Here is a 24863-nt window from a genome sequence, read left to right as displayed (position 1 = left end):
ATCCCACAAAAACTTATCAAAAATTTTTAAGTGGGCAAGACTAAACTTGTGTTTAAGGATATACATCTGGATAATAAAACTGCAAAACCCCCACAAGTGATTACTGTAACTGCCAGGCTGGTGGCTAATTATGCGGCGGGGGAGGGGGAGGCTGTGGTACCTGGGATGCGACATGTGCACAGGGCTCCTTGGTGGCCAGCAAGGTTCCATTTCTTGACTTGGTGGTAATTACAAGGTTATTTCCCTGGAATAATTCATCAACCCATACATTTGCTCTGTGTGGTTTTCTGTATGTGTTCATTAAAAAAAATTTTTTTTTAATGTTGGTTTTTGGGGCACCTGGGTGGCTCAGTCATTAAGCATCTGCCTTTGGCTCAGGTCATGATCCCGGGGTCCTGGGATAGAGCCCCACGTTGGGTTCCCTGCTCAGTGGGGAGCATTCTTCTCCCTCTCCCACTCCCTATGCTGTGTTCCCTCTCTCGCTGTCTCTCTCTCTGTCAAATAAATAAATAAAAATCTTAAAAAAAAAATAAATGTTGGTTTTTTTTTGTGGGTTTCATCTGTTTTAAAGATAGTGTCATAGTCAGGGAGAAACAAGTCAATGTACTTCACTCAGCCTAGCAGGTTCCGCCTGACTGTGGCCAGGGCTGGCTGACACCCATTTTCACTCAATGAATGTATATTTGAACCTCAGTTATATACTAGGCACTAGGGATATAGGTGAATTATAAAACCCAGACCAACACTCTTGTTTCTACCCACAAGGGGCTTAGAGCCTACAGGTGGTAAGACAGACAGGAATCATATTCTCATCAAACAACCCTACTACTGAACGTGCAATCACACACTGACAGAAGCACACTGAAGGACCGGTGCCCAGGTTCACAAGAGACACGACCAAGGAAACTACCCTGGCCTGGGAGCAGGGGTTGGGGACGTGGGCATTCAGGGAAGGTCTCCCTGATGACCAGACACTGAGATAAAGCCCAAAGAAGTTATTATTGAGGAGGGGGAGTATGCAATAGGGACAAAGCTTTTGATGATATTGGGTATATAGTGGAGGGGACCAACATTACATACGATAACACCTTTTATTTACCAATTTCTGACAGGTGCTATGAAGAAAAGGCACAAGGAAGCAGGGTAATATAAACCGGGGACCCTGAGTTAGCCTTCATGGTCAAGGAAGGTCACAGGAGTGGTTGGGGAATGCTGGGAAGAACACACACAAGCGCGGCTGGAGGGGGCATGAAGACATGCACAGATAGCAGCCAGCGTCACTGGCGTCAGCTGTTCAACATTAGACTGCAGGGGTTGGGTGGGGACCAACCTGCAAAAGGCCTTGTTGCCACGTTAAAGAGTCTGACGCTTCTCTCCCCTGAAACAGGTTTTTTGTTTGTTTTTGGTGCTACTAGCATCTAGTAGGTAGAAGTTGGAGGTGTTCTAAACATCCTAAAATGTCCAGGATAGTGTCCCATAACACAGAATTCTCTGGCTTAAAATGTCAACAGTGCCAAGGTTGAGAAACCCTGTCTAGAAGGACACCAAGTTTCCCTGCATTATTCTATAACAAGAGTGCCCAACACGCCAACCAAGGGAAGGTCCCTTCCTACAGGGAGATAGGCGTGACCGCTCCCCACGCCTTCCCTTCCCATGGGCTCCCTGGGATGGATGGTAAGAAAAAGAAAGACCCAGTGAATCCTTATATAGCACCAGTCCTTAGCAACCCAGTCTGGGGTTGGGCTCAGAAATGCTCACTTTTAAAGTTTGTCAACAAAATGTCAACCACACATGTGCTTACAAAAACAGTAAGTACCAGTCTACCTCTTCCCAGGGCTATGCCCCTCTTGTAATTCATGCACGAAACGGTAATTCAGTAAGGTCAGATAAAATGTGGTGACTGCCTAGGATTATTTTCACTGCTCTTGAATTTCAGGCTTATTGATCTTTGCCCTAAACGAAAAGTGACTGTGGATATCCCAGACAAGTTGAGGTATGAATCTTCTGCTGAGGTCATTTGTTTGGCCTAGGTTTTTGAGCCAGCTTACTTAGAAGTAATGAGATCAGAAACTGTCCATCCCATGGAATCCGGTGCCTTCCATGGGGGTGTCGCCAAGCTTGTGGGGTGATGCTGGGAGATGAAGGGAGGGCCTTAGCCAGAACAGCCACACTTTTAGCTACTTCATTTCCTTGACTTAGATGCCCTACTTAAGAGAAGTCTGCTGATGAGATTTCTAGAGGGTTTGTAAAACACTGTACTTGTCCTTCAGAAGACTAAGGTGGTCCTCAACATACTCATTAATTTTGCTTCTAGTGTTTCCTTAGGATCAGATCTGTGGAAATGAAACACTTTCCTCAGGCAATCACCGTGTTCATGGTAATCAGGTTCTCAGGCTAGCCCACAAAGGTCTGCCTAACCCATGACAGAGCTGACCCAGAAAAATGCATTGAGTTTCAACTTTGAACTTGGGGCACCTCCTCCTTGATTTTCACATCAAGGAAATTCCTCTTTCAGCTGCCACTCAACCCTGTGATAGGGATCTCCCAGCAGCCCAACTGGAAGGTCTCAAAGCTCTGTCCTGGGCAGCCCCTCCTCATTCTACACTCTCTCCGGGCAATCTCTTCCACGCTCTGGATGCTTTGTTGAGGGTCCTATGGAGCTGACAATTCCCAAATGTATATCTCCAGCCTACACATTTCATGGAACACCAGGGTCACACATCCAACTGCAGGCTCACTTCATCCATTTAGTACTCTTATAGTCACCCCAAATTCAATACATTCAAACTGAGCTCTGCATCTTCTCCTACAAACATGATCTTCTTCCAGAGCTCCTTGTCTTAGAGAGGGGCATCGTCATCAGCTCGGCTGTATAGGCCCGAAATTTTCCCTCACTTCCCACATCCAACCCACAGCCAAGTCCTGTTGGTTGGATCTCCTACCTCTCTTCTCCATTTCTACCACTGTCAGCCTAGTCCAAACCATCATCATTTCCCACATAAATTATTGTGACAGCCTCTTAATTGGTCTCTCCACAACCCCTCTTTCTCCCTTTCAATACTTTCTCTGCAAAGTTATCAGATAGTCATTAAAAAAATATAAATCTGATTACACCACACTCCTGCTTTATAAAACTCTCAATAGCTCCCCACTGCTCTGTGACTAAAGCACAAACTCCTACCTATCATCAGCTAAGCCCGGCCTGCTCTCCTGCTTGGGCCTCCATCTGCCTCACCTGCTTCCTCTCTCTCACTCTCCACACCTCCACTCCAGAGGACTTTTTTCCAGTTTCTAAAGTGAGCCGAGGCTTAATTAAGTACAGCTTTTTTTGCCCACAATGCTTGTCTCTCCACCCCTTTACTGGTGGCTGATTCCTATTCTTCTTTGCACTCCCAGCACATACTTCACCTTCTCAGGGTGCCTTCTCTGGGCCTCCTCCATCAGACCCTCTCTTAGCATCCTGTACTTCTCTGTGTTGCATACACCCTGAAGGACAAGTATACCCTTCAATTAGTTGTTTAATACATTCTGCCTTGCTAGAAGGCAAGTTCTAGGGGAGCATGGCCCGAGAACAGAGGGTCAAGACTCTTTGGGCCTAAATCCTACCTCTGCCACTTGCTGGCTTTGGGACTATGCAAGTCATTTAACTCCTCTGGGTTTCATTTTCCCCACCTGTAAAATGAGAGTAATAATACTTCCTACTTCATAGGGTTATTATGCGATTATTTGTTTTTCTTTCCTTTAAATTTGTACAGTGCTTATTAAGAGTGGCTGGCATATATTAAGTGCTATATGTTTGTTAGATAAATATAAGTAATCAACTGATGCTTGCTGCTAGATTAAGGATCTCAGGAAGCAAAGGTCTTTCCCCTGAAAGGGCACGTGGCTCAGTCTTGTCTAGAATTGTCAATCAGCGGTCATGGCCTACTTGACTCTTAAATGCTCACTGGTGACTGCAAGAATTTGTCACTTTTCTAATGGCTAGATGACACTTGGGAAACACAAATCTAGTGAGAAATGTATATACTTCTCATGAGGAATGGATTCTCAGGTAAAGACAATAATCTATAAACATGCCAGGACATCACCTGAGTTTGTGCTCCGGGATAATATAAGTTTGTTCTTAAAGTAGGATGACATTCTCATCCTGAACTTCTCTGTTAGACCCCAACCAGCTAGGAGGATGCTGGGACTCCGCTGGGTGATCCAGTACGCCAAGGACCTTGGTGAAGGCTACTCTTCTCACCGTGGGCTTCTCCAACAGACCCTGGAGCCCTGGGGTAGGAAGATACCACATAATGGACCCCTCTGAGAACTTCAGGGAAACTATGGACCTTTCTATAGAAAAAAAATGTTCATATACAATCTCTAAAATTTTGCATATAATTTCAAGAGTAGATGAACTCCTTAAGCCACGAAAGGAACTTGAGTTAAAAGCCTTGGAATTATATAAATACCCTGCTTACAGGTCAAAACAGCACATGTCTTGCTTGCTGTCAAGTAGGTACTATAAGCTATAAGCTAAGGGGCACCAGCCCTGTGAACACAAGAGTTCTGCCCATTACACAACTGCTGGCCAGTAAGATCTCCTCTCATCATGCAGAGAGAATGACGGTTTGGGGAATACAGAGGTGGCCATTCATGGGATGCCTTAAGATCGTCAACAAAGTTCATCTGAGTGTGTGTGGTGTCTACCTCTCCCATGAAAGAGTCACCTAGGGAAGGCCAACAGGCTGGTACAAGTGAATCATGACATATTTCCTGGTCAACTGGATTATGGATACATGTAGCTCAGGTTGTTCTGCTCAGCAAGAATGAGGGAGAAAAGGTTGTTGGCTCTCTTTACTTGGTATGGAATCTATACTATAGACACCGCTTCCTCTCCTTCTAAAACACAAGGCCCTGTGCCGAGAGAGCACTACCATCTGAAGTCAAGACTCAGGCACATACGTGCTCCTTGATTGGTGCTGTAGTCCCCTGCAGCTGCAGCAGAGAGACACCCACCTTACCTGTCTGAGAGCTGCCCCGAAATGAAGGAGCCCACCAGCACACCCACGAAAAACAAGGAGACCATGAGTGGGGCCTTCCAGTCGTCCTCACACACCAGGTTCCACTGTAAGGGGAGCAAAGAGACGTATCACTTACTTCTTTTGTTAAATGTTTTAAATTTATGGCCTCTTGGAAAATGAAATGAGAATATCCTATATCCCTGCAGGCTCTGTTTACATTACTGCATGGGTACGTGAGCTCATGCAGGCAGGCAAAGGCCTGTGTGGACAGCAAAGCAGAAAGCTTCCCCCTTCACAGGGAGAGTGGGCCCCCTCCCATCCTGATTTTCATAGCTTTCAGCTCCATTGTTTTGCTACCAGTTGGAGAAGGGAGGATAGGTAGGGAGCAAGGACAGTGCCCATCTGTCAATCCAAGAGAAGGTGAGGCCTTTCATGGTTGCTTCTAAGAATCCAGGGGAAGCCCAGGGCTGTGGACGGGGCAGGGTACCCTTTCAGTGGGCTTCAGGCCATTGACAGGAATGGCACAAGGAATGGTTCTAGAGCAGGGCTCTGGGACTCTAAGAGTCCAGGCATCTAGCAAGGGACTGAGGCCAGAGGGCCTGGGATGCACCATCTGGATCTGTTCTTGCGGTTCTGTTTGGGCCCCCACTCTGAGCCAATGAGCCGTGGGACACTCAGGTGACATTTACAGCTGGGATCACTGATGCTGTGACCACAACACTAGGCCCAGTTACAGCCAAGAGCTCTGAACTAGGAGTCAAGAAACTGGGTTTAGCTTCTACTCCACTGTTAACTGGTTATCCAACGTCAAACAAGATTTCCCCCCCATTTTGCCTTTTTCCCCAAGTATAAAACAGGGATGGGGGTCGGAACAGGGTGAACTGCTCGAGTTTCCAGCTCTCAATGTGCAGTTCCCATGAAAAGAGGTCTGCAGGCAGGGGGAAGCAGCTGAACATTCAGACGCTGGGTCGCCCCAGCCTAACAAGGAGCCAAAAAAGGGAAGAAAAGCCAAAACAAGAAGCTTGGTGGTTCCCGGAAAAATGTTTCCCAGAACAGAGAGATGGTGCTCAGTAATCATGAAGAAGGCTGCCCTCCAGAGAATTCAGACCCTGGCCTGCCTGGTGCCAGGCTGCTGGCCTATACTCTGTGGAGCTTGCTGGCTCCCCAGTCACAGAGGCAGGGGGAATGTGCGGCTTCCAAGAAAGCATTTCTTTCAGGCCAGTGACAGAGAGAAAAACAAGTCTGCTTCCCTGCTGGGTGGTGTGTGCACAGAGCCTCCGGGCACCTGAGAGGGGTGGGAAGCAGTCCCCAGGGTGGACATGAAGAACCCCCGCAGCTGATGGTAAGGATCACTTAGCCACATAGCTGACTCTTCATTCTGGAATAAATCTTGGATGGGCTGAGAATCTCCACAAGGAAGAGGTAGAGATCTCAAATTCAAATCTAGAGAAAGTTCAGATTAGCAGGAGGCAAGAATATTGGAGCACCAATGCCTGAGTACTCAGGCTACAGCTGCCCTCCAACCTCTGCAGCCTCGGTGGTGCTAGCACCTAGACACCAACTCTCTTCTAGAAGGGTGAGTGCTCCTAGGGCAGCCCCCATACAGACATGGCTGCTAAAGTCAGGATGGGATGGGCGCCTGGGTGGCTCAGTGGGTTAAGCGTCTGCCTCCAGCTCAGGTCATGATCCCACGGTCCTGGGATAGAGCCCCACGTCTGGCTCCTTGCTCAGTGGGGAGCCCGCTTCTCCCTCTGCCCCTCCCCCTGCTTGTGCTTTCCCTCTCTGTCAAATAAATAAATAAATAAATAAATAGTCAGGATGGGAGTGGCCAGGGAGTCAGAGCTGGGGGACGTGGTGATGGGGTATCGGCCTTTGGTGTTAGGTAGAGTGTTAGGCAGAGCTTTCGGGGCCAGATTATAGCTACCACTCTACTATGATGAGACCCACTTCCAGCCAGCATGCATTAATTTTTGTAGGAACAGAGATGAAAAATTGAAGAAAGGGTCAGAGCTGCTTCTCATCGGGACTCCCACGAGGGCTGGGGACTCATGTACCTCAGCCGGACTACAAACCCACAGGGGCTTCTACAGTCCCCTCCCCTGACAACGTCAGGTCCCCCAGTACAGGCTGGTAGGGAATTCTGGGTGCTACCCAAAACCGGGACAGACTATGCTTTGCAGCAGACAAGGTCTCTGTCATGCTCATCTTGGGGTAGGTTCCCAGAGCATCTCTCCAGGGCTGGCAGCCTCAATCCCACCACTGGGTCCAGCCTGTCCTTATTCTGGGCAAACTGGGCTCTCTATCCACCATGGACAATTGTTTTTTTTGTTTGTTTGTCTGTTTGTCTTTGAAAGGGAGGGGCAAAGGGAGAGGGAAGGAGTGAAACTTAAGTAGGCTCCATGCCCAGTGCAGAGCCCAATGTGGGGCTTGGTCTCATGACCCTGAGATCATGACCTCAGTAGAAATCAAGAGTGAGACACTTAACCAACGGAGGCACTCAGGCGCCCCCACCACTGCTGATTCTTAACAATCCTCAGGACCTGGTTTTGGGCCCTCCGAAAGCAACGTGAGTTAACACTTCATTCCCACTGGCCACAGGGAGCCTGTGGTTAGGGCCAGGAGAGATAATAGGTCTCAAAAAATGAACATGAGTGCAGGCACAGACCAGATCCTACCCAGCCAAGACACTCACTTACTGTCAACCACCAAATGGATTGCAGTGGGGCCAGGATTTGGGGTAGGATGAGAAGCCCATGGAGTCCAAACTATGCACCCAAGGATTGCTGCATAGGCAAAGGAATCTAGTGTTCCTTTACTGAGCTCTTGGCTCCCCAGCCAGGACTAAAGCAGCTACAGACTAGCTCACTGATGCTTCCACTCGCTATGTGGGATGGGCTGTACTGGCTGATAATAACAAGTCTCAGAGTTAGAACTAAATGTATGAGTTTAGGATTCAAGTCATGAGTCTAGCATTGTGACCCCTCAGCTGGGTGAGCTTTGAGAGTGGGCAACACCTGAAAAAAATCTGGGAGCCACTCTGGCAAGGGACCTCTACTTGCCATCCTTCCTGGTCAGAAATGTGCCTCTCTAGTGGTGATGATTTCATGGAACTCTCTCTCTCTCTCAAAGCTTTTCAAATTGTACACTTCACTTCTGTGCCATTTATTTTATGTCAGTTACACCTCAATAAAACTGTTAACATTTTCAAGAAGAGAGAGAATTGTGTCTCTTGTACACGCTATCTAATTAGAGCTGCTTCTCAGTTACGAGATAGAGAGAGATGATGTAGTTCCCTGGGACTAAATGTTCTTCCTTGTGAACTGGCTGGAAGGAAAAAAAGACAGGGTCTGTGCCCATAGGGCAGAAGCTCTTCCCAGAGATGTACCTGGCCTGACCGCATCGATGGTCGAACACCCTGATAAGCACCAGCTGTGACTGAATGCCATGTCTTCCTACCCACATTTTGTCCTGCCCGCTGCTGCAGTTAATGGCAGATCCTTGCCCCAAGGTGGTCAAGGAAGGAGACAAAGAATTTGCTGCTATATCCTCTAGAATGCCTGGCAGAGCCCTGCAGAGGAGAGGCTGTTTGGTACATAGGTGAGTGAGGGAAGAGATGAATAAAAGGGCTCTTAACTTTCAATACGATAGTATCCTTTGGGCTTGGACCTGAGGCTTGGCTGTTCAAAACTCAGATGAACCCTGAACTTCAATCTCTAGGATTGATTTTATTTGTTAATTTTTTTGTTCCTTCACCCTCTTCCCTGTGTCAGCTCTAAGAACCTTGACCCAGGCTGTTGGTTCTCAGCTAGCTAGAGCGGGGCTCCATCTGAATATTCACGGCCAGATGTGTCTGCTATGACCATGTGTGCACAGGGGACTCAGGGACCCCGCAAGTGATTTCTCTGGCTTGCCATGAGCTCTGACGGCAAGGCCTTAAGGGTCTGCGTTTCCCTTAAGTGAGACAGTCAGCAAAGACTTAACAGTGAGGCACACACTCCAGGTCTTTCCACAAGGAGTCAACCCAGCCCTGCCTCCCACGTTCCTTCACGAGGGCTTGTAATCACAGTGGGAGCTCTCCTATCTTCCAAGATTATCTGTACATGAGAGAAGACTGACAGAAAAGACAGTCCAGAGAAAGAGGCTTTCCAGGACAAGGAGTGAGTAAGAATATTGCTATGGGCTGGGGGAGGAGGCTTCAGAGAAGGAGAGAAAGGAGAGAAGCAAGGGACATAGACAACTGCCAAGTCTTAGATGAAGGGGCCCCAACTCATGGGTGCCAGAAGAGCTATAAGTTTTTAAAAGAATCTTTCTAGGGAGACACCTAAAACCAGGCAGCCCAGGCAGCCTGAGAAATCACCCAGGTTTCAGAGGAGGGGACAGTCCTGGGCCAAGAAGCATTCAGGGATTGGAGCCAGGTGGGATGGCTGATTCTCTAGTACTCCAGGCATGAATGAAGGGCTGGGGAAGGGCCAGCCTAGAAGCACAGGGACGACCAAACTATTCCCAAAACATTCCCTTTCACCCCATAGTGTCACCTCCTCTCCACAAATCCCAACACCTTGCTGCAGATCCATATAGGGGCAAGCCACAGTTTGTGGGCTGGGCGGTTACATTTTCTTTAAAATATTTCAGTCTATGCTTTTTGACCAGCCCCAAGTTTCCTTTCTATGATTTAAACTGTCCTTTCCTTCTTTTTAGCTCTCAAACTTTAGACAACATTTCTTAAATTGTTCTTTAATACATTCAACAAAAATTTCCCTAGGTACCCCCGTCTCTATCTGGCATGATGTCAGGGAGATGCCGAGATGCAAAACTACCACAAAGTTTAGTACTACACATACCTACTTCAACAAAGAAAAAAAAAATCAAACAGGAGACCTATAGTTTTCATCTTCTGTTGAAAAACAAAGAAGAATTCAATACCAATGTACTTATAAACACCTCTATTTATGATCCGGAGCAGAAGGCAGGCTTGAAACATTCAGCGGACACAGGACTAGCTGCAGTGGTTAGCGGGCCAGGTCCAGGTTCAAAGAAAATCAGAATGTTAACGCAGTAATTTCCAACAGTGACCATTCACCTGGGAGGGACAAGCAGCCTCGAACTTAAGAGTCAGGCATTCCAGCATCCCAAAACAAAAGCCTAAGTAATGTATTAACCTTGCCTCCTTGCAAAGGCTGACAATCTATAAGTAGGTAAAAGGGCACACGGCTCTTATGAAACTGCTAAGACAGCTAAATAAATAGGCTAAATACAAAAAAGGAAAGACTGACATTAGCAGCTACGTCGTCACTGCTCAAGGACCCTTCCATTAGAGCCGACCTTTGGGAGCTCATCAGTGCCACCACCAGCCTCAGCCCAAGACAGGACAGGGGCAGTGAAGCAAGAGCAAATGACTAGGGTAAGCCAAGGGAACCTAGAAGTCAGGGTAAAACCCTAAAAGATGCCATGAGCTTCTTCTGACTTCCCTGTCTTCCCCTTCCATGGGCAGCCGGAAGCAGAATTTGCAGGGACTCCTGTGTCATGAAGTATGACTTCTCCTTGGTGGCCTCTGCCAGCAACCTGAGGGACAGTCTCTGTTTCTGCAACTCTCACTGGCTTCCAGGAGTGTGACAGACTTGCTTGTGAGGCAAAACAATGCCTAAGGACATTGTCACCAGCTGAAAGATCCCAGTGGGCCTCAGATCACACTCCTACTACATGTATGTGCGAGTAAGGAGGCACACATGCTAGTCCAAACATAGAGAACACGTGTGCGCACACACACATACACACACACACACACACACAATGAGTCTCGGAGCAGTGATTAATTCCCCTGAAGGGTGACACCCCCAGAAGAAACATAAGAGGGGCCTCAAGGACCCCTGGCTCCAGGAGGGTTTGATGCCATGCCAGGACCTGTGTGCCCTACCTGTTAGCCCTTTCCCTCCTTCTAGGTTGTTGCCTGCTGCTCCCGTCTTTCCATCTGAAGATCTAAACACCCCAGACTCAGACAGGCTGCCACCTCCAGGAAGCTTTCCCAATCTGTGAATCTCTGATCCTGACCTCTGGTGCTTGTAGAGGACTCTTTTCACTGTTCTGCTAGCTCATTTCTGCTGAGACTCCAGAGAGTGAGAGTTCCAGCATCTGAGTAAGATGCAAAGCACATATACAAGCCATACATATTAGCTCCAATGGCTGCAGGGTCACCAGGGGACAGACAAAGCCACCTAAAAAGGAAAATCCAAGGGGTTGCGGAATGAGAAGTTCCTACCCCTCCACACACACAATTCCTATGAAAAAAGTTGTATGCTTTAAGTAAATCTGACCAACGACACTGCCTTCGAATACTCTAAAACATCCCAGGCCAACAAGTCACCCTGAATGGCTCTTCAGATGCATGCGCCCTAAAATTCTGATAATTAACCATAAGCAACTAGAGGAAAAACTGTGACAGCCCAGTGGCCAAGCTCTGGCTCTGCTCCATTCAACACTCCCACCTCCATCTAGAAAGTCTTTGACAATATTCAGAATTGTAGAGTAGCAGCTACCAGGGGCCACGACGGCCTTTTTGACTTCCTCTTCAAGGTGGCCAGGAGGACACCCGTGCTATGAGGGGAATGGTCTGATTAAAAGTCACTTCGCCAAGTGGTGCTTGCAGGACGCCCACTTTGAGGTGTGTAGTGTGTTGGGGGAGAGAGGGGCAGCATCCAGAGTGCACCTTGTGGGGTGGAGTGCGAAGGTCCTCCCCATGTTCCGGTCCCCGGCCTCGGCGCGGGGACTGATACCCACCTCGGTCACGATGGTGGACAGGTAGATGTCCTGGCTGAACTCCCAGCCATCCACGCAGCCCTCCTGCTCCAGCTGCTCCAGGTCCACATCGCGCCCCGGCTCCAGCCCGAGCGCCGAGAAGTTGGCGATCGCCGCGAGCCGGTAGCGCCGGCAGCTGTGAGGCACCTCGCGGCCGTCCTGCAGCCGCAGCGGGACACTGTGGTTGCGCCACGCGCGGCTTAGGTTCGCCGTGTCCGGCACCCGGCAGCGGTGCTCCGGGGTGGCGGCCAGGAACACGACTGACATTCCATTGAAGCCGTTGGGGATGATGCTGGCGCTGAGCAGGAAGAAGATGAGGCGCTGGAAGGGCCCCCACTCCCCCAGGAAGCTGGTCACCTCGTCGTAGTCCCGCATGCCGCGTCCAGCTGCCCGCGGCGCGCCGCCCGGGGTCGAAGGACGCAGCGCCGCGCGGGGGCGGGGGCAGAGGCGGGGCGTGAGCGTGCGCGTGCGCGCCGGGCCCTCGCCTTGCGACCGAACGCAGGACCGCTGAAATATCTTCTAACTTTAGAGCAGGCTCACGAGCTCCCGCCGCCGCAGCGACCGGCGTTACATAGAGCTCAAGGCCGGGGCGGGCTCTGGGACTGGGCTGCGCTTGCCCTGGGGGACGGGGGGCGGGGCTGTGCGGGTGGAGGGGGGCAGGCCCGGGGCCGCGGAGCGCACCTGGGGCTCGCGCGGGGCAGCTGGCGCGGGATCTGGCCGGCTCTGGACGGTCCTCAGCGAGCCCAGCCTCCAGCTTGCAGCCCAGGTAACCCTGACTCGGCTGAGGAAGGCAGCGAGACTCGGAGCCCCGGCGTCTGAGGCCAAGGTCGCTGGCCCAGCGCGGAGCCAGGGGAGGGGACGTGTGGAAGAGCGGGGTGCGAGGCTCAAGTATTAAAAATACCGTCCCCCCCCCCCCGGCCAACTTTTTACTGAGAGACTGACTGGCCCAGAGTCTCACTGCCAATTAGCTGCCCTCGACACCACCCATCCTTTTGAGAGTCGCGGGGATTATTTTGAAACCGGAACCATTAACTACCCCAATGGAGAAGCTGGGAGCATTGATTTTTTAATTCTCATCCAAATGCGCTTTCCATACTTTGGTCAGCGACAAATCCCATTTGTTGGCCTTTAACTTGTTAAAACAAATGTAAAAATGTAACTTCAAGAGTATTGTCGAATCCACTCTAGGATTAAATGTTTCCCTCAGATTAGGCATTTCTGCACAGTTAACTCAATAGTTGGTAAAACAAAACCAAAACAAAAAAACTAGATAATTCTAAAGCCTCACTGTCCAAGAGAATACATTTGTAATTTAATTTTTTCTAGTAGTCGTATTAAAAGTTACCAGATTTAGCAAATAAAAATATAAAAAACCCAGTTAAAATGTAAATTTCAGTTAAGGAGTAATTTTGTAGTATTAAAACATAAGCAGGGACACGGGACATTCAGATGTAACTGGGTGTCCTGTATTTTTATCTGGCAACCTTATATGTTAAGAAAGTAAAGAGGAATGGATGAAATTAATGTTAATATATTTAATCCAATATATCCAACATTATCATTTCATCATGTAATCAATATAGAAATGATTGAGATATTTTACATTCTAATGTCAAAAATCATTAGTCTTACATCCTTTTCATTTCCACTAATCTTAAGAATCCAGCTTATATTTTATAGCACATTTCAGTTTGTATTAACCACATTTTAAGTGCTCTGTAGCCGCATGTAGCTTTAGTGGCTATATTCTTGGACAGCACTGTTACAAAGCCTTCAAAAATGAGGGCTGCCAAATTGAACATTGCAGCATATTCCTCTTTGTAATAACAGTGGTTTAGTGATGGAGAGCTAAATGTACATTTTTAAATGTGATCTATTGGATAAATACTATTTAATAGTGATAATATTCTAAATTGAAAGTAAAAATAAAGAAGGGCAAGCCAGCATGTTTTACGCAGGGAAATATAAACATTTCCTTAAAATATAATAGAATTTTTAAAAAATTAAGATAAAAATGTTAACACAGGTATTAGTCATTTTGTTTATACTTACTGTTCAATATTCCTGCCCTCAGAAGATGGCTGACTATGCCTTCAGAAATACACTTAATCCTTTCTAAAATCTTATCTCAAGTAACAGTCCTTTTCTGGAACTAACTGAAAAGGAAAACCAAGCTTCTTGAAAATAAACTTGTTTCTTGTATCAATTCTCAAAATTGTTTCAATATTTCAAAATAAACGAAAGCTTCTATGGGAAGAATGCTGACCTGTGTCCAGACCAAACAATGTGAAAAAGTCTTAGTTTAAGAAACATCAGTTGGACATCAGAAAACACTCCTGAAAGGGTTCAAAAACAATTCATTAGGTTATGGGAGAAGTTGCAGATCTTAAGAAAAGAAACCTTTCGTCAAAAACCGCTTGTCCGTGTGCACAAACCAAAGAGCAAAGAGCAGTGTCTCCCAGTTCTAGGTGGGGCAGTGATTACTATCTGAATGTTATTATTATTATTATTCTTGAAATTGCTTCTTTTAAAAGAGAGATTGAACTTAGACTCCGAGAGAATCAGTTACTTGAGGCCCTCCAACATTCAAGATTCTGAGTTTAGGATGTTCCTATTTTATAAATAATAGAAAGTAAAACTGATTTACATGGCAGATAGCAGATTCGAGGTTAGAACCCTAGTTTAAATGGATTAAAATGCTAGCAGACATGGCAGCTGGTCTCCAAGATGATACCCAGTGATCCCTGTCTACTGATATTCATATCCTGCGTCGGCCCCACCCACTTTGTACCAGGATTGGTCTCCATGACCAATAGAAAAGAGCAGAAGTAATGTTTCATCACTTCAGAGATTACGTTTTACAAGATTCCATCTTGAGTGTTTCCTCTTTGTTTCTTCACTCTTCCCTCCTCCCTTTCTTTCTCTTTTGGACAATCAAGCTGTAATGTAGTAAGTAGCCCCTTAAGAGGCCCAGGTGGAGACGAGGAATGAAGGCTACTGTCAACAACCAATGGGAACTGCGGCCCTCTGTCCCACATGTGAGGGAGCTTGTTAGCGACAACTTCAGTATCTGTTGAGTCTCTCTCTCTCTTCTCTTTTTTTAAGATTTTATTTTTAAGTAATCTCTACACCCACCGTGGGTCTTGAACTCACAACCCCGAGATCAAGAGTTGCATGTTCTACTACAAAGCCAGCCAGGCACCAGTTGAGTCTTCAGATGACTACATCCCCAGCCAACAGCTGGACCACAACCTCAGGAGAGACCCTGAACCAGAACCACTCAGCTAAGTGGCTCTCAGTCAGATTCCTGACCCTCTGAAATTGAGAGAGGTAGTAAATGTTGTTTTAAGTAGCTACATTTTGGAGTGGTTTGTTATGCAGCAATAAATAACTAATACACAGATTATTAAACAATATGTTAAATTAAAATAAGGAAGAATACATATCTATAGCTCCTCGATTTGTTTTACCTTCTCTTCAACAGGGTAGAATTTTATAAACCTTACAATTACTGATAGGATAAGAGACAATACAGTGTATTGGTTAAGAGCATGGCCTCTGGGCATAGCTGTCAACATTCAATTGCTGACTCCCCCAAGTCCTAGCTTGTAAGCTTGGACAAGTTTTTAAACTTTCCAAACCTCAATTTCCCAGAAGGTAGTGGTTAGCTCTGTGCCTAGCCCATGTTAAGTGTGAAAAAAATATTACCTATAGTTATTATTTTGATTTTGATTATTAACTCTAAAGAAGCACCTTAGGAACTATGTGTTCTCCATGGATTTGGACATTTTTAGGGTTACGTGGGCTGAAGAAGTCAGCACTTACTTGCCCGGAGAAGGGGAAGCCTCCAAAGAAAGAACTCCTCCTCTGGGAAAAGAGAGAGGAGGTCCAGGCTTCCGCATCACAGTGAAGGATGATTCAGAGGGTCTGCCCAGGTTCTGCTGCTGATTCTGCAGATCATGTACAAATTTTATGGAAAGGGCACTTTGAGTGAAATCTGAAATAGCTATTTTTGCCGAGATCTCTGTGAGACTTTATTTGCCTTGGCCTCAGAACATCAGAGTGTGACTCAAGAGTGGAAGAACAGTCTATGTGCCTCATCAGACAACATCCCAAGGGGCATGTCAGTACCCACGCATATATCAGCATTTGGGGTCACTAGAACAGGTGCAATTGAACTTGGCATAGAAGGACTTCTGTCGTCAGTGGGAATGCAGCACTTTTGTGTCATTTTCCAGCTGTCCACTGCAGACACACCTCAAAAATAATGACAGAATGATCTGTATTCATGAGCCCAACTGTGGTTAGAAGTTTGACTTTGAAGGAGGTTGGGGTGGCATAGGTAGAAGAGCCAGAGAAATCGCATTTGTGCTGCTATATGGTCCTGCCTTTTAATCCCTGTGTATTTTGGCTTGGACAGATAGATAACTAACCATGAAGAGAATGAACCTTGAAACATTCTTAGGGCGCCTGGGTGGCTCAGATGGTTGGGCGTCTGCCTTCGGCTCAGGTCATGATCCCAGAGTCCTGGGATCGAGTCCCACATCGGGCTCCCTGCTCCTTGGGAGCCTGCTTCTCCCTCTGCCTCTCTCTCTCTCTCTGTCTCTCATGAATAAATAAATAAAAATATTTAAAAAAAAAAGAAACATTCTTAGACTGGGAAAAGTATGTGATGAAATACTTGTAACAATTTTTTAAAGACTTCAATGTCCAGACTTTTACTTTGAATGAGTGTAATTTCCCATATGAAGGCCCACAGTTTGGTTTTAAAGAAATACAGGGCAATTTTAAAATTTCATATAAATAATTATACTTTGTTACACTTTGGGCCAGAGTAGGAATGTAAACTTGTTCCCTTCAGGGTATACCTACATAAAATGAAATGTCAAATATGCGGCTTGCATTTTAAAGACTGGTTACCACATTCTAGAATAGATAGAAAAGACACTGGTGATGTCTAATGTTAGAAATACCAGTTTACACAAAAGTTTTTTTTTATATTTTATTTATTTATTTGACACAGAGTGAGAGAGAGAGACAGAGAGCAAGCACGAGCAGGTGGAACGGCAGGCAGGGGAGAAGGAGGCTCCCTGCTGAACAAGGAGCCCGATGCAGGACTTGATCCCAGGACCCTGGGATCATGACCTGAGCTGAAGGCAGACGCTTAACCGACTGAGCCACCCAGGTGCCCTCCCCCCTTTTTTTTGAGAGAGAGAGCCCACAAGCAGGGGGAGGGGAAGAGGGAGTCAGAGAACCTTAAGTAGCCTCCACACCCAGCACAGAGATGACCTGAGGCTTGATCTCACAACCCTGAGATTATGACCTGAGCTGAAATCAAGAGGAAGCTTAACTGACTGAGCTACCTAGACACCCCTTCTCGAAAGGCTTCATATATATAACGGCCTGAAGTGTGTGTGTGTGTGTGTGTGTGTGTGTGTGTGTGTGTGTGTATGACACAGAAGGAAAATTGGGTCATTAATGTTATTTACTTCTTCCTTCAGTCAGCAAATATTTGACTAGGAAGTTATGTGCCCAATAGTGTTCTGGGTTCTGGGAATTGAAGAAACAAACAAGGTATCTGTTCTCATGGGGCTCACACTTCAGTTGGGGGATGGTGAAGTGGATGATAAACTTGTGACAACAAATATGAATTTCTAATAATGGTAAATGCCAAAAAGAGATAAAAGAGGATGGTGGTATAAAGCGTGACCATCAGTGGGTGGCTACCTCTGACTGGATGGTAAATGAATACTTTTCTGAGAAGGCAATAGCTAAGCTGAGATGCCAGGGATCACTATCATGTGAAGATGTGGGAAGAGAGTGTACCAAGCAGAGCAGCAAATGGGAAGTCTGCAAGGAAAGGGCATATGCTTGGGGTGTTGGAACAACAGAGGGAAGACCAGCGTGACTGGAACACAGTGATCAAAGTGAACAGTGATGGGACATAAGGTCACAGATGTTGGCGGGAGGCCAGCGCGTATGGACACCAGATCTTCGAGCGCCCTGTAAGCAGTGGCAAGGAGATTGAATTTTTTTCTAGGAGCAGTGAGAAACTATCAGAGTACTTTTAAGTGGAGAAAGGTTAAGGTGTGATTTCTACCCTAAACAGAGCGCTCTGGCTGCTATGCGAATTGACTGGAGAAGGCAAGAATGGAAAACAAGGCAACTGGTTAGGAAACTATTTCAACATCACGGACCAGAGCATATGACGGCCTGAGGCACAACAGTATCTGTAGAAGAGATGAATGGGTGAATTCAAAATATATTTCAGAAGCAAAAGGTGACATGACTTATTATTGGATATAGGCGAGAGGGAAGGAAACGAAGGATAAATCCTGGGTTTTTAGCCTAAGCAACTTGGTGCCGGTTTTTAGAATGAGGAAATTGGGTGGGGTGGGGGCGTAGAAAATTAAGAGTTCTACTTCATTTTAATTAAAAATTTTTTATTGTAGTAAAATACACATGACCTAAAATTTATCATCCTAACTATGTTTAGGAGTGCAGGTGAGTGTCATTAAGTATATTCATAGCATTGTACAACCGTCACCACCATCCATCTCCAGAACTCTTTTGATGTTGCAAAACTGAATCTGTCCCCATTAAACAATAACTGCCCACATCCACCCTCCCCCCAGCACCTAGCAACCATCCTTCTACTGTCTGTCTCTATGAATTGGACCACTCCAGGTACCTCATTTAACTGAAATCATACAGTATTTGTCCTTTTGTGACCGGCTTGTTTCATTAAGCATACTATCCTCAAGGTTCACCTGTGCCGGAGCATGTGCCAGAATTTTCTTTCTTTTTAAGGATGACTAATAGTCCACTGTATGTAGCTACCACAGTTTGTTCTTTCATTCATCTGTCAATAGACACGTGGGTCGCTTCCATCTTTCGGCCACCATGAATTATATTGTTATATGAACATGAGTACATAAATATCTCTTCGAGTCCCTAATTTCAATTCCATTACGTATATACCAAGAAGCGGGATTGCGTGGATCATATGGCAATGTGATTTTTAATTGTTTGAGGAAACGCCATGCTATTTTCTGTAGGGACTGCAGCATTTTACATTCCCATTAACGGCACACAAAAGTGTCAGTTTTTACACATCCTCACCAACACGTGTTATTTTCTATTTTTTCTAAAGTTGTAGCCATCCTAATGGGTACAAGATGATATCTTATTGTGGTTATGATTTGTGTTTACTTGATGATTAGTGTTGTTTGGCATCATGTTATGTGCTTATTGGCCATTTGTGTCTTTTCTTTGGAGAAATGTCTATGAAGTTTTTGCCCATTTTTATATTGTGCTGTTTGTTTTTGTTGTTGTTGAGTTGTAGGAGTTCTTTCTATATTCTGGATATTAACTGCTTATCAGATATATGACTTCCAAATCTTTTCTCCCATTCCATGGTTGCCTTTTCACTCTGTTGATCGTGTCCTTTTATGCACAAGAGGATTAAATTTTGTTGTAGACCAATTTATCTATTTTTCTTTTGTTTCCTGTACAAGAGTTTTATTTTAAATATAAAAATGAATTTATATTTAAGTATATTAATATTTTTAACTTATATTTCAGTACAAGTTTGGAGACAGTTGTATATGTAAGTATGAAGTCCATAGGAGAGGTTAGAATGAGATATAAATTAGAGAGTTATCTGCATATGGTTGGTATTTAAAGCCACAGATCTGGACGAGATCACCCAAGAGAAAAGACACATGGGAAAATATAGGTCTCCTTCTGAGATATGATGGGCTATCTGTCATATTGGAGTAAGATTCCATAAGAAGATGTCAGGAGGCTTTGGCTGAGTTAGATAGATTTGGATGATCTAAGTTACTGATGCTCTTAATCTTCTGTGCTAGATGCCAGGTTAGGGTAGAAATTAGTCCTGGTCAAGCATGATCCTCTCGGCTATTGTATTATTACAATAGTGATAGTAACAATAGCCCATGACATCATTTAATCCTCACAACTGCTCTATGAGATAGATATTCTTATTGTCCTCACTTTACAGACAAAGAAACTGAAGAGAAGTTACTTTGCCCGGTTGCTATAGTTAGTATGTGGCAGGTCCAAAGTAGAACTCTGCTCAGTCTACCTCCACGCCTACACTCTTAATTATTAATGTTACATCTCATTAGGCTAAAAAATGAAATCTAGCCCTTGGCTGCTACCAAGTAACTGCCTTCAGTCTCCTCAGGTTTCATATCAACACAGTCATGTCCTTGGATATATGACTTCCAAATCTTTTCTCCTGTTCCATGGTTGCCTTTTCACTCTGTTGATCGTGACTTTTCACTCTTTGACTATTCAAGTCCGAGAGAGATGGGGCAGGTTCTGCTACCTTGGCTGATCTGCAGTCTCTTCCTTTGAACACTCTGGATCTTAACACAGAGCCCGGTTCTCAAATATCCCAAATAAAGAAAACAACAGTAGATGGACACAGCTTACTAGGACAACAGAAGTTGCCATGTTTCATTCCCTTTCCTCTTCAATCTAAATACTATGGTCCTTTGCTTTAGTCAATCTCAGTTCCTCTATTCTGTTCCCTGGTACTGCCACCCCCAAATCCAACCATGCATGCATTGTATTCCTACTCCAGGACCCTGGAGAAAATCACACAACCATGTGAATTGGGATCTCTACACACTGACATTTCCAACCACAGCTGGACCCTCAACCCGCTTGTCCCTTTCTCAACCCGCATGTTCCTCCAGCCCATGAATGATCTCCCCTCTCCTAGATCCTAATGCAGCAGCTTGGATTGAGAGTGAAGAGGAATGTAGTTTGACTTATTTGGGGTTTAGATTTTGCAAGATGAATAAACAAAAGGACCAGGGTAGTGGGCGAGTGAATTGAGGGGGTCACAATGTATAAAGTAGATGGAAAAGGAACCAACTGTGTCTAGGTCAGAGCTGAAGGGTTGTGAGGAACACAAAAGGGGCTGGAATGAGGTAGACAGCGTCCAGGGTGTGTCGTTGGCAAGGAGGAACTGAAGTACAGGTAAAGGTCAAGTGCTCTGAGACTGAGGTGTAGGATTACTCACGCTCCTGAGCATAAAAGTCATCAATACCTGTGGCTGGGTTCCAGCTCATAGAATGTGGATAAGCAACTGGGCAGATTGTTGGAAACAGCAACCAGAAGAGTACAGCCCAAAGCTTGAAGGAAGTATTTCATGTAGGTGAAGGTGAAGGAGTTGTGGTTTGGAACTGGCAGTGGGCAACTAGGAAAATGCTGAGAATGTACGTGGCTCTGAAGTTCACAGGAAGGGGGAATTAAATAGCCTCCATTTGAGACAGGGACCAGGAGGGAAGTGAGGGTGCTCAAGGGGCAGCCTGGGCTCTGCCAGGAGAGATGTGGAAAAAGCACCCAGGGATAGACTTGAAGGACGACAGGTATTTGTCCGCAGTGGAACGCAGCAGTGGGGAAGGCAACAGTGGGAGGGTGAGGTGGTGAGCTCTGCAGGGGCAGGGGGCACAGAGGGAAGCTAGAATCAGAGCGACAAGGAGGGTCAAATTTGCAGTGTTTGGTTAAAGGAGTTGCCAAGGTTCTCAAACTCAGGTTTAAGACTTTTCTGTGCCAGTATAGCGGCATCAATAGTTCAAATCCTCATAATTTTTTTTTGCAAAGCCTCATAATTTTTTATAATCCATTTTTATAATCTGTTTAATCCATTCTTATAATCTGTTAAAAATAACCTCTGTGATAAGGAAATTTGCTTCAGAAGAGTGAGCGTAGTGTGGTAAAACCAAGTCAGGGGAGACGTGACTGGTGCTCAAGCAGAGAGGAGAGATCTGAAAATGCCCAGGTCTAGATGGGAGAAAATGACTTTGACCGGGGTTTCAGCTCCACAGAGCTCAACCCCAGGTCGAGGCACTGGGCTCGCTGCCGAGGCCACACGAACAGGAATTTATCATCTGGTTACATTGAGCCTGCTGCAAGCAAGAATTTTGCATTCTTCATGTTCTTCAGCTTTGCTTCCTGAGACCCCACACTTAGTTGACACTTAATAAAAGTTTTTATTTTTTAAACTTCTTTACGATTATAAAAGTAATATATTTTGGGAACATTTGTGAAGTATGGAAAACTACGAAAAAGGACCTAAAACAGAAGTTATCCATCATCCGCCATCCAAACATACCTACCGTTAATACCTTGAGATCTTTCCTTCTAGTTGTTTTTTCATATGTTTCAAACAGAGTTTATTCAGGCATGCATTCATTATTTAGTTAATACTATTATATACTGTTTTTTAATACTTGCATTATATCATAAGTATTTTATCATGTTATCAAAAATAATTGTTAGAAGCACCTGGCTGGCTCCGGTGAGAGCATATGACTCTTGATCTCGAGGTCATGAGTTCAAGCCCCATAACTGGTTGTAGAGATTACTTAAAAAAAAAAAACTTAAAAAAAATTCTTAAATACCATTTTTAAAGGCTGAATAATATTCCTTCAGAAGAGCACACTATTATTTATTTAACTATTTCCACACAGCTTTTTTTTATTGTGGTAAAAAAAATGTAACATTAAATTTTGCCATCTTAACCACTTGGAAGTGTACAGTTTAATAATATGACATGTTATTCAGTAGTATTCACATTGCTATGCACAGATCTCTAGAACTTCTTCATCTTGTAAAACTGAAACCCACTAACCACACTAATCTTAAATACTTCAAGTGAATGGAATCATACAGTGTTTGTCCTTTGGTGACTGGCTTATTTCACTTAGCATAGTGTCCTTGAGGCTCATCCATGTTAGAACACGCAACAGGATTTCTTTTTTTTTTTTTTTAAGGCTACATAATGTTGCATTGTACATGTACACCACATTTTCTTTATCCATTCGTCTGTTGATGAACATTTGGGTTGCTTCCAGCTCTTAGCTATTGTTAATAATGCTGTGATGAACATGAGTGTGCAAATAGCTCTTTGAGATACTGCTTTGAACTATTTTGGATATATACCCAGAAGCGGGACTGCTGAATCATACTGTAATTCTATTTTTAATTTTTTTGAGGAATCTCCATATTGTTTTCCATAGTGACTGCACCATTTCACATACCCACCAACAGTGCATAAGTATTCCTATTTCTCCACATCCTTGTCAACACTTGTTTTCTGCTCTTTTTAGAGCAGCCATCCTAATGGGTGTGAGGTGGTGTCTCGTGGTTTTGGTTTGAGCTTCTCTAATGATTAGTGATGTTGAGCATCATTTCATATGTTTGCTGGCCATTTGTATATCTTCTTTGGAGAACTTTCTATTCAAATCTTTTGCCCATTTTTATTTATTTATTTTTTATTTATTTATTAAAGATTTTATTTATTTATTTGACAGAGAGAGAGAAAGCACAAGCAGGCAGAGCGGCAGGCAGAGGGAGAGGGAGGATCTCGGCTGAGCAGGGAGCCCGACGCGGGGCTCAATCCCAGGACCCTGGGATCATGACCTGAGCTGAAGGCAGCCGCTTAACCAACTGAGCCACCCAGCACCCTCCTTTGGCCCATTTTTAAATCAGACTATTTGTGGAGCACCTGAGTGACTCAGTCGGTTAAGCGTCCGACTCTTGATTTCAGCTCAGCTCATGTTCTCAGAGTTGTGAGACTGAGCCCTGCATCAGGCTCTGTGCTGGGCATGGAGCCTGCTTAAGAATCTCTCTCTTCCTCTCCCTCTACCCCTCCTTCCTACCCCATCCCCACTCCTGCTCGCATGTGCACACTCTCTCTCTAAAAAAAAGAAAGAAGGAAAGAAAGAAAAAAAGAAAGAAAGAAAGAAAGAAAGAAAGAAAGAAAGAAAGAAAGAAAGAGAGAAAGAAAGAAAGAAAAGAGAAAAGAAAAAAGATCTAAGCGTTTTAAGGCCCTGGAAACACTGCCATTTTCTTTTCCAGAAAAAATAATCCAATTTACAATCCCATCAGAAGAATATGAAAATGTATCTCATCATATCTCATTATTACTGAATACCATCATTTTGTAATCTTTGCTAATGTGTTAATTGGAAAATGGCACCACATTGTCACACCAATTAGTATTTTTTTCAATTGCTTGTGAAGCAGAACATTTTTTTTTTTTTTTAAGTAGGCTCCACGCCTAGCTTGGAGCCCAATGTGGGGCTTGAACTTACGACCCTGAGATCAAGACCTGAGCTGAACTGGGTGTTATGCACAAACAATGAATCATGGAACACTACATCAAGAACTAATGATGTAATGTATGGTGATTAACATAACAATAAAAAATTAAAAAAAAAAAAAAAGACCTGAGCTGGGACGAAGAATCGGACACTTGGGGCCCCTGGGTGGCTCAATCAGTCTTTAAGCTTTTGACTCTTGCTTTCAGCTCAAGTCATGATCTCAGGGGTCCTAAGATCAAGCCTGCATCAAGCTCCCTGCTCAGCAGGGAGTTGGCTTGAAGATTTTCTCCCTCTGTCTGTCCCCCAAGTTGCGTGGCACTCTCTCTCTCTAAAATAAAAAAAAAAAGAAGAAGAGTCGGACACTTAACCAATTGAGCCATCCAGGTGACCCAGAACACTTTTTTGGTATGTTTATTGGCCAATGTTTTCTTGTTTGAAAGCTAAAAATTACTTTTGCCAATTTAACTATAATAATGATTATAATAATATATTTATCCATTTTTAAACAAATATTTATCAAGTATCGACTATGTGCCAAACACACTTCTAACTGCTGGGGATGGAATGTAAACTCCATGAGGAAGAAGGACGTTAAAAAAAAAATGAAGAGGTAAGTTAGCTGGGATGTTAGAGGGTAATAAAAACTATGGAGAAAAATGAACCAGGGACAGGTGAATTTAGGACAGAGAGAACAAGATACAGTTTAAAATTGGGTGGTCAGGTAAGTATTTATCAAGCAGGTGACATTTGAGCAAGGACATTTGGGGACACAGAGCAGGACCCTATAATTGGTGAGCGTATATAACTCGTCATCCAAATTGGGACATTTTTAGAGTGAAAAGTTATCGTTGGGGGGATTAATAATCACCCTAGGCTCATAGATAGAAACTGTGACTGTTCTGGGAAAACCGGGGCATGT

General features: G+C 44.8%; 1 protein-coding gene across 2 annotated transcripts in view; it reads right to left on the bottom strand.

Moving 5' to 3' along the window:
• The window catches only part of SLC22A5 (solute carrier family 22 member 5), a 28224-nt gene extending 16029 nt beyond the window's left edge, over window positions 1–12195 (bottom strand). For both annotated transcript variants that reach the window (XM_028103656.2, XM_028103658.1), the window contains exons 1-2: window positions 11784–12195; window positions 5010–5113 (exon numbers count right to left, since the gene is read on the bottom strand). In XM_028103656.2, coding sequence (XP_027959457.1) covers window positions 5010–5113; window positions 11784–12176 — 497 coding nt within the window. In that variant the 5' untranslated portion in view covers window positions 12177–12195. The remainder of the gene's footprint in view (window positions 1–5009; window positions 5114–11783) is intronic.
• Window positions 12196–24863: the final 12668 nt, after the last annotated feature.

Source organism: Eumetopias jubatus, unplaced genomic scaffold (assembly GCF_037043125.1).
Source record: "Eumetopias jubatus isolate StellerSeaLion01/CBP00866 unplaced genomic scaffold, mEumJub1_p1.0 scaffold_5, whole genome shotgun sequence".
Classification (NCBI taxonomy): Eukaryota; Metazoa; Chordata; class Mammalia; order Carnivora; family Otariidae; genus Eumetopias; species Eumetopias jubatus.
The sequence above is the reverse complement of the archived record's forward strand: the minus strand, read 5'-3'. Positions and strand labels throughout refer to the sequence as shown.